Raw genomic sequence first — 16487 nt, 5'->3', positions numbered from 1 at the left:
TTTTTTTCTTTTCCTGAGAAAAGAAATAAACTAGAATGTTATTCTAGAAATTTACAAAACAAAGTAGGATAACAGTTTAAATAATTAGGAAAAAAATAACACGAAGGAATAACTGGCTAATGGTTAATGGACTGCATTCCTGTGTTCGTGACAACCGTTAAACAGTCAATCCAGATGATCATTTATTGCATAGGTAGCATTTCTGGTTAAGGCAAAGAAAAAAAGGTATTGGCCATGGACCTAAAAATAATCTAACTATGAGAAATAAAAATTGTGGTCCATTTGAAACAAAGAAAAAAAGTGTAATTGTTGCGAGAAACAGAAAACTGGATGACCTTATAAGACGGCCGAAAAATACAACACGTGTGTCGGCATGACTCGATAGATCTACTATAATAAAAATCTATTTTCAATCTCGGCTGCTGCTGGTGTGTAATCTAGGCCACGGCGGATATTAAATTTTCGAATTTCCCGCGCTCTATACACAATCGGTTTGTACCGTTTGACCACATCATGCCGAATTTAATCTCGCGTCTAATAGATAACGTGAACGTTTTAAACGAGTTTTTTTTATAGTTATAGACAGAGTCTATAATCACGCTGGGAAAAGAAAAACGAACGGCAATCAAATGTGTCCTGGGTAGATAAAATTTTCTTCAATGTACAACATTTCGAAAAAAAGTTTGTTTTAGCTATACCACTCCCATTGCAATGCACATTATCTCGTTATTGTGGTCACGATTTGAGTGTAATAACACTATATACACATTAATGGCATTATCAAGTCTAAATATTTCGTTCCTCAATTGTATATAATAGGCGGGAAATTCAAATGTCAAATTCCCCATCCAATCGATTGACGTTTTATAACTTTGCCGGTCTTTTTCACATCATCGTCCAGCAGTTCTAGTTTCAGATGCTTGCTGTTATCGGGACCAAATGACTTGAGTGGGTTTTTATAATGGACGTCGGTTTTGATCTAAAAGGAAAGTCCTTTTTCGGTCGGTGCGTTTTTCATCTCGCCGACGCAAATGTTTGACATTACTCGTGACTATTGGCCTATTTGATGCATTTCTCTCTTATCTATGGTTGATCGATATTTTATATTCCCAAACACGGTCCGTCAAATCCTGATGTAACAGCACTCAGTCTGGCCGCAATTTTTCCAATACACGGAATAACTCTTAATCGACCGTCCCGAAATGATGTCGTCCTTCCAGCAGCAGCGTTTTCTAATTCTCTTGTCGAGTGCCGTTCTGATTATTGCGTCGTCGTCGAGTGCTGCTGATGCCCAGCAAGAAATAATCCAGTCCATCATCCACCATGAAAATGTAAGACATTGATGTATTTCATTTTCACAATAGAACCATATACATAATAAAAGATAACGCCATTATAAGAGCTCCAAACTGGTTTCATTTATTATAACATTTATGCAGCACCGAATTACTCTGAATTTTTTTTTGCGGGATAATGTGCAGGAGGCGTTGCTCCTGTCCCGACTTGATGGAATGGAAGCCAAACTTGTCGATCAAGAATTGCGACTTGCCAATGCCGCCAATGAAATCGTTTGGCTGAAACAACAAATCAACCGACTGGAATCGATCGTTCCGCTGCTGGCGAAAGCGGCGGCTGTTGCTGTCGCACCGGTTAATTTCTCTCCGAGGTCGTGCCAAGAAGCTCTGGACAGCGGCCTGCCGGAATACAAAGACTCGGGCATGTACTGGATTGATCCCGATGGACTGGGAATCGGCGACGGCTCCATTTACGTCTACTGCGACATGACAACAGGTCAGATAATAAAACTTGAAGTTGGATCGGCTGATAACGATCGATATATCACCCATCAAAAAAGCCCCCCCCTTCACATCAAATAAGATGTCAAGCGAAAAAACAGCACTTTTGAATGTATATGTCTAATGTAACAGGAATCACGGCCGTGGGGCACGATAGCGAATCGACCATTTCCATTCCAAAGTGTCCCGACGCCGGCTGTTACTCAAGGCCGATCGTCTACACGAACGCAACCATCCGGCAGTTGAGGGCCTTAGCCGAGATTTCGTCCGAATGTTACCAATCCATTCAAGTACGTATACGTCATCAGTTCCTTATTATAACGAGCCCGCGGAGTCCCCCACCTTCTATCCTACATAATATCAATCATCCTGTCATCGACGGGATTTGTTATTCACTTTTTGATTCATGCCCTGAGGCCCGCATCACACCCCGCCACACTGTCTAATAATAATATTCGCTCCAAACAGAGATGTATTATAATACATTTTGGTGGGGGTTGGCTTTATTCTATTATATATGTATAGGTGAATTGTGTCGGAGCGCCTTTCACGTTGAATAACATTGATTACGCCTGGTGGGATGACATCAACGGAGAAAAGCGAAACTTTTGGTCGGGTGCCGATGCGACCGCACACACGTGCCAGTGCGGTATCGACGGCAATTGCATCCGCGCCGATCTGAAATGCAACTGCGATGCAAACGTGGCCGTCTCGCTCTCAGACAATGGTATATCTAGAAATTTCCGATCGAATTGATTGTTGGCCATAGTGAATGTCTCTATTGTTATTATACCTATGTCTGATTGTGTGTGCGTACAGGAGAAATTACCTTGAAAGAGATACTGCCCGTGACGCAATTGTATTTCGGCAAAACGAGCTACACCGGTGGCAGCCACACCCTGGGCAAGTTGGAGTGCGTCGGGAAATCGAGCGCCGACCTTCCGATTCCAACGTCGTGCCTGGATTTGTGGAGAATTGGTCACGTTCTAAAAGGGCTCCACCCCGTCCGCAAAGGCAAAAAAGTCCAGCTCGTCTACTGCGATTTCTCATTAGGTTACAACAAACAATTAATCAATTCCAAGAATTAAATTATAAATAGACAATGAAAAATGTTTCAGGTCAAAACGTCAAAGAAACGCAGATCGGCTACGTCGATGTCAAAACTGAGCCCATCGCATTCTACGCCCAGAGCACCAAGATTTTGACAGCCACAACTGCCGACACGTCCATCGGATACGATGTGATGCAACTGAATGACGGGATCGCCATGGATGTCACAACTGGATTGTTCACGGCCCCCAGACCGGGCACTTATGTATTTGGGTTCTCCGGAGTCGATTTGGCTGGCGGAGTTGACATGGTCATCAACATTTACAAAAACGATAAACTCAAATTAACAAAGGAACTGATCGGTTCCGGAGGGCCAGTCGGAGGATCGGCCAATCACGGCACTGCGGCCATTCCGTTCGTCCTGCATCTGGAGGCAGGCGACACGATCCGAGTTTTCATTGCCGACGTGAGTGGAACACTTTACAGCGATCCATTGCGCCCGATGACCCATTTCACCGGTTTTCTGTTGGAGGAAGATATTTTCCCTTGAGCGGAATGTGTATGCGCTTTGTTGTAGCAACGCCCAGTCGGGTGTAAAAAAATGGTTAACGATGGAACGCAAAATAGAATGCATTGTGTAGTGTATATGTGTGTATGGAGATCACTTTTTTGTGTAGGTTTGCACTCGACTTGGAAATCTGCAAGGTCGTTTTAATTATCCACCGTAAAAAGTTCTCCAGGGTGGACCTGCAAAAAAAACTACAAGAAACATTAAGCTCAATTCCCCTGTTGGATTTTTGACGGTCTTAACATTCACTCTGCCGACACATTAAGCTGTGTGCGCGTTTCGTAGGAAAAACCCAATGGGAATTTTTTCTTTTGAAATTTGAAGTTTCTGGAATGACAGCCAGGGGTGCCACTTGTTCGCTGTCATAAAACTTTTTTTCTCTTTTTTTTAAATTTTAAACAAGTAAAATAACTATGAAATTTTTTATTATAAAGCTATCTAATTTCCTTTCTCATAATCGAATGTTTAAAACGAACTATTTATAAAATATTTGGGAAATCCATACCACCACATCCGGTTTCTGTCAAACAAATGAAAGCCGAAAAGCGCTGTGATACATCCGTCTGCAAGCAACTGCGTCAATCGCGTTGGACGCCTCATGTCAGCGAGGCGACGCCATCAGTCAAGACGAGATTTACTGGTACAGAATTATTTTGACAAGGACAATTTCATTGTTAAATACTAATTTTATCGTTTGTTTTTATCTTTGTATCAATTTAGTGCATTTGGGAGGCAGAAATCTCAGTTTTAGGGGAAATTGAGGCAAGTTAATTGTACACACCCAAAAAACCGTTGGAAAACGCCGGTTGCCGAAATTCTTTTGTCATTGTTTAACGATAATTTCTACTTAATCAATAGTTTTGCTCTTATTTTACAGGTCCGGGTGTGAAGATGAGGTTGTGCTGGAACTGGTTAATTGGAGAGGTCCAACTTGGAATACTTTTTCAAGATCGGTAGAATAGAAAGGTATTTCCTTTGTTACTGATTGTCTTGCATTTTATTATCTGCTTCTAGACTAGCATTCTTACACTGTAACTAATAGTTCTTTTTACAATAGATTATGTTTAAGATATTTCTTCATATAATCTTGTTCATCGAAATAATCTTTCACAAAGAAAACTTTAACGATTGAGTTAGGCTGGACAAAATTAGACTATTTCACAGCTCGTTTTGATCTTAACATTTAACTCAGCTTATTTCACTTGATATCAATTTAAGATTTGGCTGTGATTGCCAGAAATTATTGTATAGTGATGAGTTAGTTATCTTACAAATTTATTTTTTTTTATTGCAAAAGTTGATACTGATTTAATTTTTTACAGGGTACATTCCAAGCTGTGATTTCGGACTTTTCCTTGCAACATCGTAGAAGAATTTGAAATACTTCAATAATTTATTTTTTACTTTTTGATTGTAGAAACATTTAAAAACTTTTTAAAACTAACAGTCTGGGCCTAATTGAATTTTTTTTTCTTGGAATGAAAGAAGTGGGGGTTTTATTTTTTTGTACTTGTTAATTCTTTTCTTTCTATTCTTTTTTTTTTCTTTAAATCCTTAAAATTTTCTCAAGGCACGTCTTCTATTGTCTTTTATTAAGAGGGGAAGCCATGTAGACCTCCAACTGACATCTTATCTGCTAATGCCGACCTTGTGTTCCTGGAACAGGATCAACGACCTCGCCCTAATCACTACCACCCTCAACCTTGAACTTACCCTTGCTTCTCTTCCTCCCAGTCCAGATTTTCCCTTTAAAATGCTGGTCGTCCACCAGTGTTTCGTCAGTCTACCTTCTTCACTTGGCCGAGTGGGTAGCTAAACAGAGCTCACTCGACCAATTGCAGATGTAGACTTGAGCCTTTAGTTCTTTTACATTTTGCTGTGTAGTTGATCAAGTGGAGACGTTTACAAATGACTTCATCTGTTCAACTACCAGTTATACTTGTAAAAGAACTACAGCATTTTCGAATTAATAATTCAGCAGAAGTTTTTGAGTCCGCTTTTAGAAACGGTCTATTATCCTTTTTTATACAGAGGAGATTTGATCTTTCAAGTTTATTGATTTATTTTCATTGGGGTTTCGAAATATTGGGTCAATGCTGAGGAATTTAATTTTAGGAACGTAACTAGCGGGATATTCTTTTTAAACAAAAAGAGGAACAGTCGATGGTCACCAGGTTTATGCAACAGCAACCTGGTGAAACTTTGCTTGAACATTCATTGGTTCAGCTGGTTAGTTAAAAATTGTACCACAGATCCCAAAGAAAAACCAAACATCTTTGTCAAAGTTAACGCGTCGTTCACTAAAGAAAATGGTACAAACTCAAATTTTCTTTGAATTAACGAAGTGGACAAGGACGATTTAAATGAATGTCCGTGGGCGTTCAATTGTTTTGAGTACGTTTCTCATATCGATGGGAAACGTACTCGTGAGTATTTTCTGACAGGATCGGATCATTAAAAATTAATGAGTATTAAGAGGAATGCACTACCTCGATACAGAAACAAGAAACTCACGTTGATAGTGCCGATCAGTATTGAAGCAGTCAAAAATATCCAGAAGGAGATCTCGTCATGGTTGAGATTTGAGGGAGGATAAGGGGATTGCAAAATATCAGTTTAGCAAGCTTTGCTTGAAAGACCAGAGAAAATGTGAGAAATGTTAATACTACATTTACAGGCAGAAAAATTACAGTTTCATAATTCACTTTTTCGCAAGTGCGGAAAATAGAAGAAATTCTCGTCATGGTCGAGCTTTAGGATTAGGGGATTGGGAATCTATGGGGAAACAAAGGGATTATCCTACTTATAATGTTATTCAAAAACATGAATTGTGCATAATACATGCCCATCGTAGTTCAGAAAAAATCAGTTTATCAAGCTTTACTTGAACATTCAAGTCTCGTTGGTTAAAAATGGATTCCAGATGACAATCGATTCGTCATGAACAAGGTTTAAATTAAGTAACAAGCACAAACTCAGGTAGTTCCAATCAACTTGATTTGATTGGAACTCAAGGTCTTGTAATCTAAATCTAGATTAAGAAAAAAATATGCTTTCGAACTATTTTTGCAGCGATGCAAACGGAGTTAAAATGAGACCAAACCAACATGTTGATGGTGTTTGAGTCGAAAAATTGGAACATGGCAGTAAAGACTGGACTTCGCCGGTTGAAAGCTCGAGGATTAAACTTTCGAAATAGTTCTGCATTTTTTAAGCTTTCTCCTAATAGGTACTTGAAAATCAATTGAAAGTACATGGAGAGCCAAAGGGCAATTTCAGGAAGACAACGCATGATGTGCACAAACACATATAATATTTATTTCACTTGTTGAAATCATTTTTTAATATCAGGGGTTAAAATTAAGTCAAGGGGAAACGGGACCACCCAAAATTCTTCATTTTAAGAAACCGAAAGAGTCGAAAAAAATACGTTGACAGTGCCGAATAGTATTGACGCTGTGAAAAATATCCAGAAGGAGATCTCGTCATGGTTGAGATCAGGGAATCACGACCCATTTTATGCACTCAACAATGAATAATGATTCATTCTTGGGATTATGCCCACCAAAAAATCAGTCTCGTTGTCGTAATCTAAATCTAGATTAAAGAGGGAAAAAATGCTTCTGAATTACTCTGGCACAGATACAGCCAGAGGTATTCGCTTTGAGCGGGTAAAGAAAAATTTCAAAGGGGATTTTATGCTTCCGAATAAATTGGGCACAGAAGCAGGACAGTGGTAAATACCACAGGGGGTAAACCGGGGTAACAAAGTCTAAAAATGTGAACGGACTTATTTGCCAAATATTTCAAACAACTTTTTCTAATCCTCAGAAAAAAAAGCGTGGTGTGAAGAACCAATTTGTTGTAAGATTTATCCCTTTCTACAAATGTGATTCTAGATGGCAAGCGATCTATCATGCAGGGTAACGATCGACTCATAAGTTGATCGTTACTTTTCATCATTTGATTTCTAGTGTTTCTTAAAAATAGTACTTCGGAGTCTCAGTGCAGTAGCTGAGGAGAGTGGTGTAGGTACGTCTGTTCGTACCTGCTAGTGAAGACCCTTGGTGGTGTAGTATTTCGGAGCTTCAGTGTAGTAGCTGAAAGCCGTTTAATTGCGGCCAAAAAATTCCAACTGCACCATGTTATGATTTGGTGAACGAGAGGCCTTAGTGCCATAGTATTTCGGAGCTTTAGTGTAGTAGCTGAAGAAAACCCCAAATTTTTCTTACTAATGTTACGTTTATTAGATGAGGGCTAGTGGGTGGGTTTCTCAAAAATGTTATCACTTTATTCAAGGCTTTGATAGCCATTTCAAAGCCTGGGAGTTTATGCTGGATCTAGTTAAACTAAAAATAGGCGTTCTGTAAATAAAGAACGGCGCTTCGTTCTTTTAAAGACCCTTGGTGGTGTAGTATTTTGGAGCTTCAGTGTAGTAGCACTGAATCTTTTCAAGGACAGAACATTATGTGGTTAACGGTAGACTCTGTATATAGAGTCAATTAAGTGTTTCTCACTTAAAAGAGCGTCAGAAAAATGTAAACATCGCCATATCGACTTTGTTTAAAGAAAGTAGGTCTTGAAGAATATCCAGAAGGGTATTCTTTTCACCATGTAGCTGATCCAGCCAGGGAATTAATTTATGACTAATGGGTAAATCAGGGGAAATAAATAATTTGGAAATTTGTTGGGGATTACGGGTGGGAAAATAATTGTAGTATCATAAGACAAATCGAGACTGAACCAGGTGGTTCAGTCTCGATCTTTCTTAGATACTGCGACAGAAAAAAATGAGTATTTCATGGCAGGATGGTATCCTTAAAAATTAATGAGTATTAGGAGGAATGCAATACCTCGATACAGAGGAAAACGAACATTTACATATGGTAACGCCGATCAGGTTTTAGGCGAATCATATGATTCAAGGGGACACAGGACCCAAACGTCAGTTTAACTGACGATATCTAAATCAAGAATACAGGAATCTTGTATCTCGCTAACAGCGAATAACTCGAGCACAGAAGCAAGATAGTGGTAGTAGACACCACAAAGCGTTTTCGTTTTTAAATTTGGGTACTTAAGGGAAAGGGTTTTTTAAAATTTCGTTTGGTTGCAGCAAAACTAGTGGTTAAGCGCTGCATTCAAGACAGTAGGCGTTCTGTAAATGAAGAACGGCATTTTACTTTTTTTTTACCCTTGGTGGTGTAGTATTTCGGAGCTTCAGTGTAGTAGCTGAAACGCCGTTTAATTGCGGCAAAAAAATACCAACTGCACCATGTTATGATTTGGTGAAAAAAAAATGCTAAAATTTTACGAAATTTCAACTTTGATTTTTCAGAAAGCATTCACAAATTCGTGTACGGATACTAGGGGAAATCTTCTTTAAATAAATTCATTAATGTTAAGGGTGGGAGGGTTGGTTTTATTCTTTGGAGGGATTTTGGGAGTGTGACGCAAGCCAGTCGCGAGCTAAGCGTTCTGTAAATGAAGAACGGCATTTTTTTACCCTTGGTGGTGTAGTATTTTGGAGCTTCAGTGTAGTAGCAGAGAGCCGTTTCATTGCGGGAAAAAAATACCAACTGCACCATGTTATGATTTGGTGAAAGAGGCCTTAGTGCCATAGTATCCTCAAAATCTTCAGTGCAGAAATGCTAAAATTTTACGAAATTTCAACTTTGATTTTTCTGAAAACCTTTTCGAATTCAAATAGTACGAGTACGAGTAAAATACTCAGAAAACCTTGTACGACTTTCTTTAAAGAAAACAATTTGTACCAAGTTAACAAACACCTTTTGTTCTTAAAGAAACAAGCCAGGGGAACGACAAAGAAAAATAGCAAAAGAAACAACAGTGTGTTGTGATCTTGAAGAATATCACGAAAGTAAAGGTTCCTCTTACTGAAAATCAGTCTCGTCTCGTTAATGTAAATCCAGACGAACAAAAGAAAATATGCCTTCGAACTACTTTGGCAGCGATGCAAGCCAATGGGGTTTTGATGGTGTTTGAGGAGTAAAAAATGGAACATGTAGGCAAAAACTGGTCTTCATCAGTCGAAGATTCAACCCTTCGAAAATAGTTCTGCATTTTTTAAGCTTTCTTCTATTTGATAGAATGTCTTAAAACACGGATCAAGAGAGCCATGGGGCAATTTCAGGAAGACAACGCATGATGTGTACAAACACACATCCAACACATTTAGGGTTTAAAATAAGTCAAGGGGAAACGGGACCACACAATATTCTTCATTTGAAGAAACCAAAAGAGCCGAAAAAATACGTAGGCTACAGTGCCGAGAAGTATCAGTTTGTGGTGTTGTCGTAATCTAAATCTAGATTTAAAAAAAAATATTCCTTCGAACTACTTTTGCAGCGATGCAAAGGTTGTTAAAATGAGACCAAACCAGCATGTTGATGGTTTTTTAAGAGAAAAATGGAACATGGCAGTAAAGACTGGACTTCGCCGGTCGAAAAGTAAGAATAGAGATAAAATTTGTCCTACCTTTAAGCCTGGGAAATACAGCTAGGCATCCACAAGTGCTCTGTCCGCAGAAAGAAAAGGTTCATCTACGAGGGGGGAAAGGTAACAAGGGAGTCCTCGTGAGTACATGGGCGTACACGAGGACATTTAAAGAAACGGGAATTTGGGGAAAAAGGGGAATAATAAATCCTAAACTCGGCCGACTCTGGAAGGTTCTCCAATTAAACGGAACCCTGACTATCTAATAAAAAAATTTGGGATCTTAAATATTTTTGGGGGGTTAGTTATATATTGACCATGCTTGATTTATTCGAAAAGATTCGGGTTCAGGTCTTTCAAAATTGTAAACATCGTCATATCGACTTTGTTTTATTAGCAAACATCCGAGTTGTGAGATAATCCTGTCTTTTCTGGTAAAGCCGCATAAAGATGGTTAACGGTCATTTTTAATGAAGAGGGTGAGAAAAGAAGACAGCTCTTAACGTTTTATTCCTTTGTTAACTTAAAATTTGAATGCAACGTTTTAATTATCACGATTCTATGCGAAATGAATAAACGAAAAATTTAAATCAAATTATGCTGCATTTATTTTATTCTGAATTTGAAAAAAAAAAAAAAATAGTTTCCGGTTTGATCCGCCAGAAGTCAGCTGATTGACAAAGATAATTGGATTCACATCACATCTAGCAGACAAATATACCAACTGCCGAGACAAGTTAGTTGTTAGTGCGGACTGCCTGCTGGGTTTGACACGAGTTGTAATTAAAATTAATGAAATTTTACTTACTCTCCATCACATTTCGTCATCAAGCAAGTAAAATATATAAGTTGTGTGAATATCAAATTGTAATGCCATTGTATCCTTCATATTTGTAGCAAAATGTTGATATCTCCTTCACGACGATTTGTTCTGGAAAAACTGGCCTATTATTATCCATTTCGTAGCAATCGAGTTCGAAATGTAGTGAAAGATTATAGTTGTGGTTCTGGCGACTCTAACATATACTCAGTAAAGGTAATTGGTTGTGCATATAAATTTTACTCTCGCAGTGATTCTACCGATTGGCTGTTCCCTCCCTAACCCAAGCTCGATAAATTTTGATGTGTACTAATTTATTTCTTGTTTCAGATTCTCTTTCTGGGATGTGGTGACCTAATGGACACTCTTCTTGCGACAACTGTTGAGAATATCCAGCAGTTTCAAATCCATCTAAATGACATGAATCCATCAATTGTGGCTCGAAATATCGTGATGCTGAAAATCATATCAGCACATGATTTCAACCTTGAAAAAGATGAAGATTTGAATTTCTTGTGGGACATTTGGTACAATGCTACCTGGCCAGAAATTACACGGAAGAGGTTTTTGGGTGTCCTAAAGGATTTGGTGAATGAAAAGTTACCACAAAATGTCATCATTCCTGAAGGCAGCCATCTTCAAAGTGTGAAAAAAATTTGGTCAGCATGGCGTAAATCCATTTCAGAAAACCACTTTGAATCCACAAATTTATTTTCAAACATGTTACTTAAAAGGTACAATACATTCCATGAAATTGTTGGGTTTTTAGAGATATAATGATATAGCATTTTTATTTGTATTCAAGGATTCTATTCATGTGGGCAGGATGGTGCATTAGGTTCCCTGATGATTTCGTTAAGGAAATTACATCGCTAAATGGCGATTCTTTTACTGCAGCATTAAATGGACTCGTTGAAGAAGTGGAAAATCATATCGGAATTGAAGAATTGACGGATCAATCGAGACAGAAGATACGAGACGAAATTTGGCTACATTTTGAAAACGGAAATTGCAGAGTGAAAGAAACCTACGACGTGTGCGTCAATCCAACAATGCTCAACCCAACAGACCAGAGTTGGCAAGTCTTTCACAGTCCCTTCGACAGCTACCTTCCACTTGATAAAGAAGAACTGTCGTCGTCCAGAACTTGGATTTTAATTCGGTCGTGCCAGAAAATACTCAAGAACCTTGTATGTTCTTACCGGACTCGTGTTCAAGACATCAACGTCGTTTTTCACCTGAAGGACGCCCTGGAATTCTGCTACTCCAATCCAAACAAGTTTGACATCATTCATTGCTCCAATCTCGGCGATCAACTGGGTCTAGTCAACGTTATCAACGCATGCAGTGAAAGATTGGCAGAAGACCCTCGAGCAATGTTATTCACTGAAACCTTGAACTGGTCAAACTTGTCATCTTCTGTCGAAGAATACGTCGAAAAAGCCCTTTTTGCCCCATTGAGCATGATCCCTACCATCTATGGATTGCGACTGGTCGATCGCGTCGAATTAGGAGCTTCCGCCCTCGTCAATCTGCGGTGTAAAATTGCTCTTCCGGTTCATCTTTCCTGGAAAAAGGTCCGTCCGTTTAAGAACTCTACACCGACTTCCTCGCTGGAAATGGATCGCTTTTTGAATCAACTAGCAGAAAGATGCTTTGATATTTCATTTCCACGTAAATTGGACGGGACTGATGAATGTGGAATGTTATGCTACACTCCTCTAACATTTGACTACGTAGTGAATTCTTTGATTAATCGCGTCGGTGGAGGAGACTGCTGGATGAACGATGAACGTAAATGTGGCGGTTGGAGCAGCAATTTGTTTGACCTGACAAAACGAACAGCAAGAGCTTGGAAGAAAGGTCAACCGATTCTGAATCTAACAGCCAAAATCCAAACCTGCTTACACAATACTCTCGATGAGACAGCAACGCTCCGTTTAGTTCTTGTTCCGTGTGCCACATTGCATGAATCCATCTCCAAAGGAAAGGTGAATGTCTCTGGCCCAGGAATCCACATAATTGACAACTTCAAAATCGAAACGAAGAAAGTTCCTGATGGAAGTGAAATAATTATCGTTTCCTTCCTGCTGGTTGCTGACCACGGCCTTGAAAATACTCACCTTGCATTACTGATGGACCTCGTAGATGGAACGGCCTCTTACGTCTTCAAACCTCTTAGATCCATGCGATCAGCAAAATTTCGTCAACCGCATCCGTTTTCATCCAGACGACCTGAGAAACCTCCATTCGATCCTCCCGGCCAACTTCAAATGGTAGTCTTCAGTTGCACCGAATCCGTGAATGACTACCAGCTGAAAATAAGTATTCCCTGTGGTGATACTGTATCGGGTGAGTTTTCTATATTTAAAAATTGTCAATGAATCTTTATTGTGTCTAACTCTTTTTTCTTATGTTTTCAGGTGTGAATGTTTCGGCCAATCAAAGAAAGCCTTGCGTGTCTGCTCATGACATCATCATTACACCGGATCAACCTAATAACATTGAACCTTTATCCCTGTCGTTTCCCTATCCGATCCTTGTCAAGGAGATTCACGTCGCTCTCCACACGGAAGCTCGCTTGATCAGTGTAGTGTTGAAGAAGGCTCTACTGGAACCGTGGCCACAGGAATTTGAAGTGGAGCAAACTAAATGGAATCCTGATCAATTGCAGCCGTGGGAAGAAACCAAAGCGCGAGTTTGTCGACAAAAACGTTCGATCGGCATTCCGTCGTTATCTGCTTCCTGCTTGGCCGTCCATGTTGCTTGCCAGTTTAATTTGCATCAACTACCGAAACCTTCCAGGATGGAGAAATCTGATTTGAATGCAGTCCGTGACATAATCAAAATTTTATTTCAAAATTTCGTTGGTGACAAGCCGCCCAGGATCAGTTACGTCCACATTCTCCTGGATGGCTCAACAGAAGTGCATTCCGACTGGTATCTCAAAATTCATCACCCCGTTCTCACCTCCCCACAAGGCAGTCCGATGTTGTTGGTGTCAGCATTTGACAGTAGTAAATTCTTTGAAGCCAAGAAAACGGAAGAGGATACTAAGGAACTCTGTGTTAAAAACGATTTCTTTCGAGTTTTCCCCTCGTGGGAATCTGATGAGACATTGACAATTAAAGCGGATAGTATGGAATTGTTGAAGCTGCTGCGGTTTGTTTTGCGAAGCAATTCGACCAAAATCAAGCCCACCACCTGGCAGAAAAACCATCTTCCCCTAGAGGAGAACAGCCCTTGGCTGGCCACGTTTATTTCTCCCCTCTACCTTGATGCTCCTCTAGACAAGAAGAAAGTTAAGCCAAACCTTTTCTTTTCGTTAATTAAACTCGTTATCTATATAGTTATCATTTGTGCGGTATTGTACGCTATTGGCTGCATGTTTTTGAATGTCTTAAGCTACGTTTTCTAAATTTCTTTTTTATGACCCACTACACAGAACTGCAATATATTCTATTGAGCTGATTTGCATTTTGAACATGTATTAGGAAGTTAAGTTACCGCGGACTGTTTCTTTGGGGAACAAAGTTTCAATAATTGAAAATGTATTTTAAGGTTTAGTAAAGCGGTATTTTTATTGTGAATAGCCTATATCATCGAAATAGTGTTATAGTACAGATTAAGAATTAAAGACAAACGGGACGATCAATGTTTTGGACGTGGATACATGAAAATAAAATTACAATTAAATGTGGTCATCGTCGTGTCAAATTTTGATGTCGCAGCGGTCGCATGTCTCCACTCAATGCTGTTTGGCAGTTAACTCGGAATAAAAATGGAATGATTATGGGAGCTTATTGAAAAGAAGACGAGTTAAACTTGAGGTCAGCCATTAAATGATTAAAAATAAAAATAACTTAACCTCATAATTTGTTTTCCGGCAGTGAGTTGACGGTTTCGTTGGTGGATATCAAACTGGGTCAACTGGTGACGAAGAATGTTACGAAAACGATCCAGATGATGGCCGAGCAGCTCCTCATCTTCGACGGAGAAGCTTCGCAGGTAATCGGTCCGCTTACGGCCGCCCAAAAGACGAACGCCGGAGCTGTCAATTTGCTGCACCAGTTTGACCGAAATCTGAGACGGGCTATCGTTTCCTTGCCGGGCCTTTCTGAAGATTGCGTCGACGCCGTGATCGATTCCCTCGAACACATCGCCACTTTGATGCGCAATTGGATCCAGCCGTTGCTGACGTCACTGACGGACGCCGTCGAAGCCATCGTTTTGACGACGCACGATGAAGATTTCTCTAGCCCTCATCCGCCGGAAGATGGAGCCGCATCCGCACCCTGTTCACTGTACATGAAGGAGCTGCAAAGTTTTATGTCGCGGTCGGCGGCCGACTACTTTTCCCTGTACCATTCGCCGGATTTCCTCCGCAAAGAGTATGAGACTAATTAAAAAAGAAATTGCAATTGTTTCACTGTTAATTGCAATTGTTTCTATTTTTAGACTGCGAGCGGTGGCGACCGGGTGTTTGGATTTGTTTGTTCGTCACGCGAGTTTGTTGCGACCGCTGGGTGATGGCGGCAAAATGAAATTGGCCGCCGATTTCGCCCAGGTTTGTGAACATTTTTGGCTTTTCAAAAAATGAATTTGAGTATTGACGCTGATTATATGCTTTTCATGGCCTCAGATGGAATTGGCCATTTCATCGTTTTACGACCGTCCGACAGAGTTGGGCCGCTCCTATCGAGTCTTGCGCTCCTTCCGTCCGCTGCTCTTCCAGACTGTGGAACATCCATGGCCCAATCGCCGACCGTCGGTGACGTCATTCCCTACAGTCTTGTGTTGCACCCTATTTGCTAGGGCACCGGCTGAATTGAAATCGCCTCACCAGGTTTGGACGTCATCCATAAAACACTTAATAACCCTATTAACTAAAAAGTCGCTTCCTTTTCTCATTGTTGAATTTTGAAGGGAGCTGGGTGGTCGGTCGTTCGCTATTCGAAATGGCTGGACGAACACGCCACTGAAAAGGAACGCCTTTCGGTCATCCAAGGAGCATTCGAGTCCTACGTCCAGGGCGTCAAGCAGCGGCAAGCGAAAGAATTCGCCAAAGATTACGCTATTATGGTCCAGCTCCTTCTAAAGGCCCTTGCCACTCTGTAATACAATCGAAGAATAATAAAACCAATTTTTCTAACCGTTTTGTCAACAATAGTTTTGTGCAAATAGGGCATCACTCTCTCTTTTCATTTGATTCTTTTTTTGAAAATTTTTTAATCCAACCCGAAAAAGTAGAGAAATTAAGAATCCCGTTAAGAAATGTCTGCATTATCAAATTTAAAATCAAGAAAATCAAAAATTTTTACAGCATATCGGTATTAGGTCAATTTGTGCGATGAGTTGAATGTTCGTTAGTGACACACAATATAATCACGTCACTGTTGCACGCCGTTGACACAACCCTCAGGTTGCTCAATCATCCCGCGCAACTGAGCCCATTCATTATACATCATCGCATACACGGACTGACCCTCTAGCATGACTTTAGATCAAGCATCTCATCGGGCATTACACCTTCAGCACCTGATAACCAATTGGGATTCTAGTCTGAGCCTATACCCGCGGACGGGACCTCTGTCTAGAATCACTAGATTCGCCGATACATCGATCCCAATGGATCGTACCATGGTGGCGCCAGAGCGGGATTTTAAGTAACTAACAATGCTCAACAGGGGGTTCGAACCCTGGTTTTTAGCCGTGCACTTATTTCTAAGTGACGCCTTATCCAACAAACCCACTCTTCCACAATATCATTAATTTTAAAAAGGTAACAATAAATCTT

General features: G+C 40.1%; 4 protein-coding genes across 5 annotated transcripts in view; all 4 read left to right on the top strand.

The window, feature by feature from the left end:
• LOC124312826 (exportin-1-like) overlaps positions 1-16487 on the top strand; it is a 639300-nt gene that overhangs the window by 519458 nt on the left and 103355 nt on the right. The window lies entirely within an intron of this gene.
• Positions 1127-3491, top strand: LOC124313034. The gene is made up of 6 exons (XM_046777701.1): positions 1127-1331; positions 1482-1791; positions 1929-2086; positions 2322-2523; positions 2616-2849; positions 2915-3491. The coding sequence occupies exons 1-6, from the start codon at positions 1203-1205 to the stop codon at positions 3394-3396; spliced, it is 1515 nt and encodes a 504-aa protein (XP_046633657.1). The 5' UTR covers positions 1127-1202; the 3' UTR covers positions 3397-3491.
• On the top strand, positions 3936-14161 carry LOC124312839. 2 transcript variants are annotated; one of them, XM_046777336.1, is made up of 8 exons: positions 3936-4054; positions 4135-4219; positions 4292-4380; positions 4737-10701; positions 10768-10906; positions 11021-11424; positions 11496-13042; positions 13114-14161. In XM_046777336.1, exons 5-8 carry the CDS (start codon positions 10772-10774, stop codon positions 14106-14108), a joined length of 3081 nt encoding a protein of 1026 aa, XP_046633292.1. In that variant the 5' UTR covers positions 3936-4054; positions 4135-4219; positions 4292-4380; positions 4737-10701; positions 10768-10771; the 3' UTR covers positions 14109-14161. The 2 variants fall into 2 exon arrangements, with proteins under 2 accessions (XP_046633292.1, XP_046633291.1); XM_046777335.1 differs by having other exon boundaries at positions 4737-10705.
• LOC124313231 (conserved oligomeric Golgi complex subunit 5-like) lies at positions 14259-15859 on the top strand. Its single transcript, XM_046778042.1, has 5 exons — positions 14259-14520; positions 14581-15081; positions 15149-15257; positions 15333-15536; positions 15617-15859. Exons 2-5 carry the CDS (start codon positions 14654-14656, stop codon positions 15806-15808), a joined length of 933 nt encoding a protein of 310 aa, XP_046633998.1. The 5' UTR covers positions 14259-14520; positions 14581-14653; the 3' UTR covers positions 15809-15859.

The sequence above is a fragment of the Daphnia pulicaria genome, chromosome 9 (genome assembly GCF_021234035.1).
Source record: "Daphnia pulicaria isolate SC F1-1A chromosome 9, SC_F0-13Bv2, whole genome shotgun sequence".
NCBI lineage: Eukaryota > Metazoa > Arthropoda > Branchiopoda > Diplostraca > Daphniidae > Daphnia > Daphnia pulicaria.
This window is presented reverse-complemented; position numbering and strand designations above follow the sequence as displayed.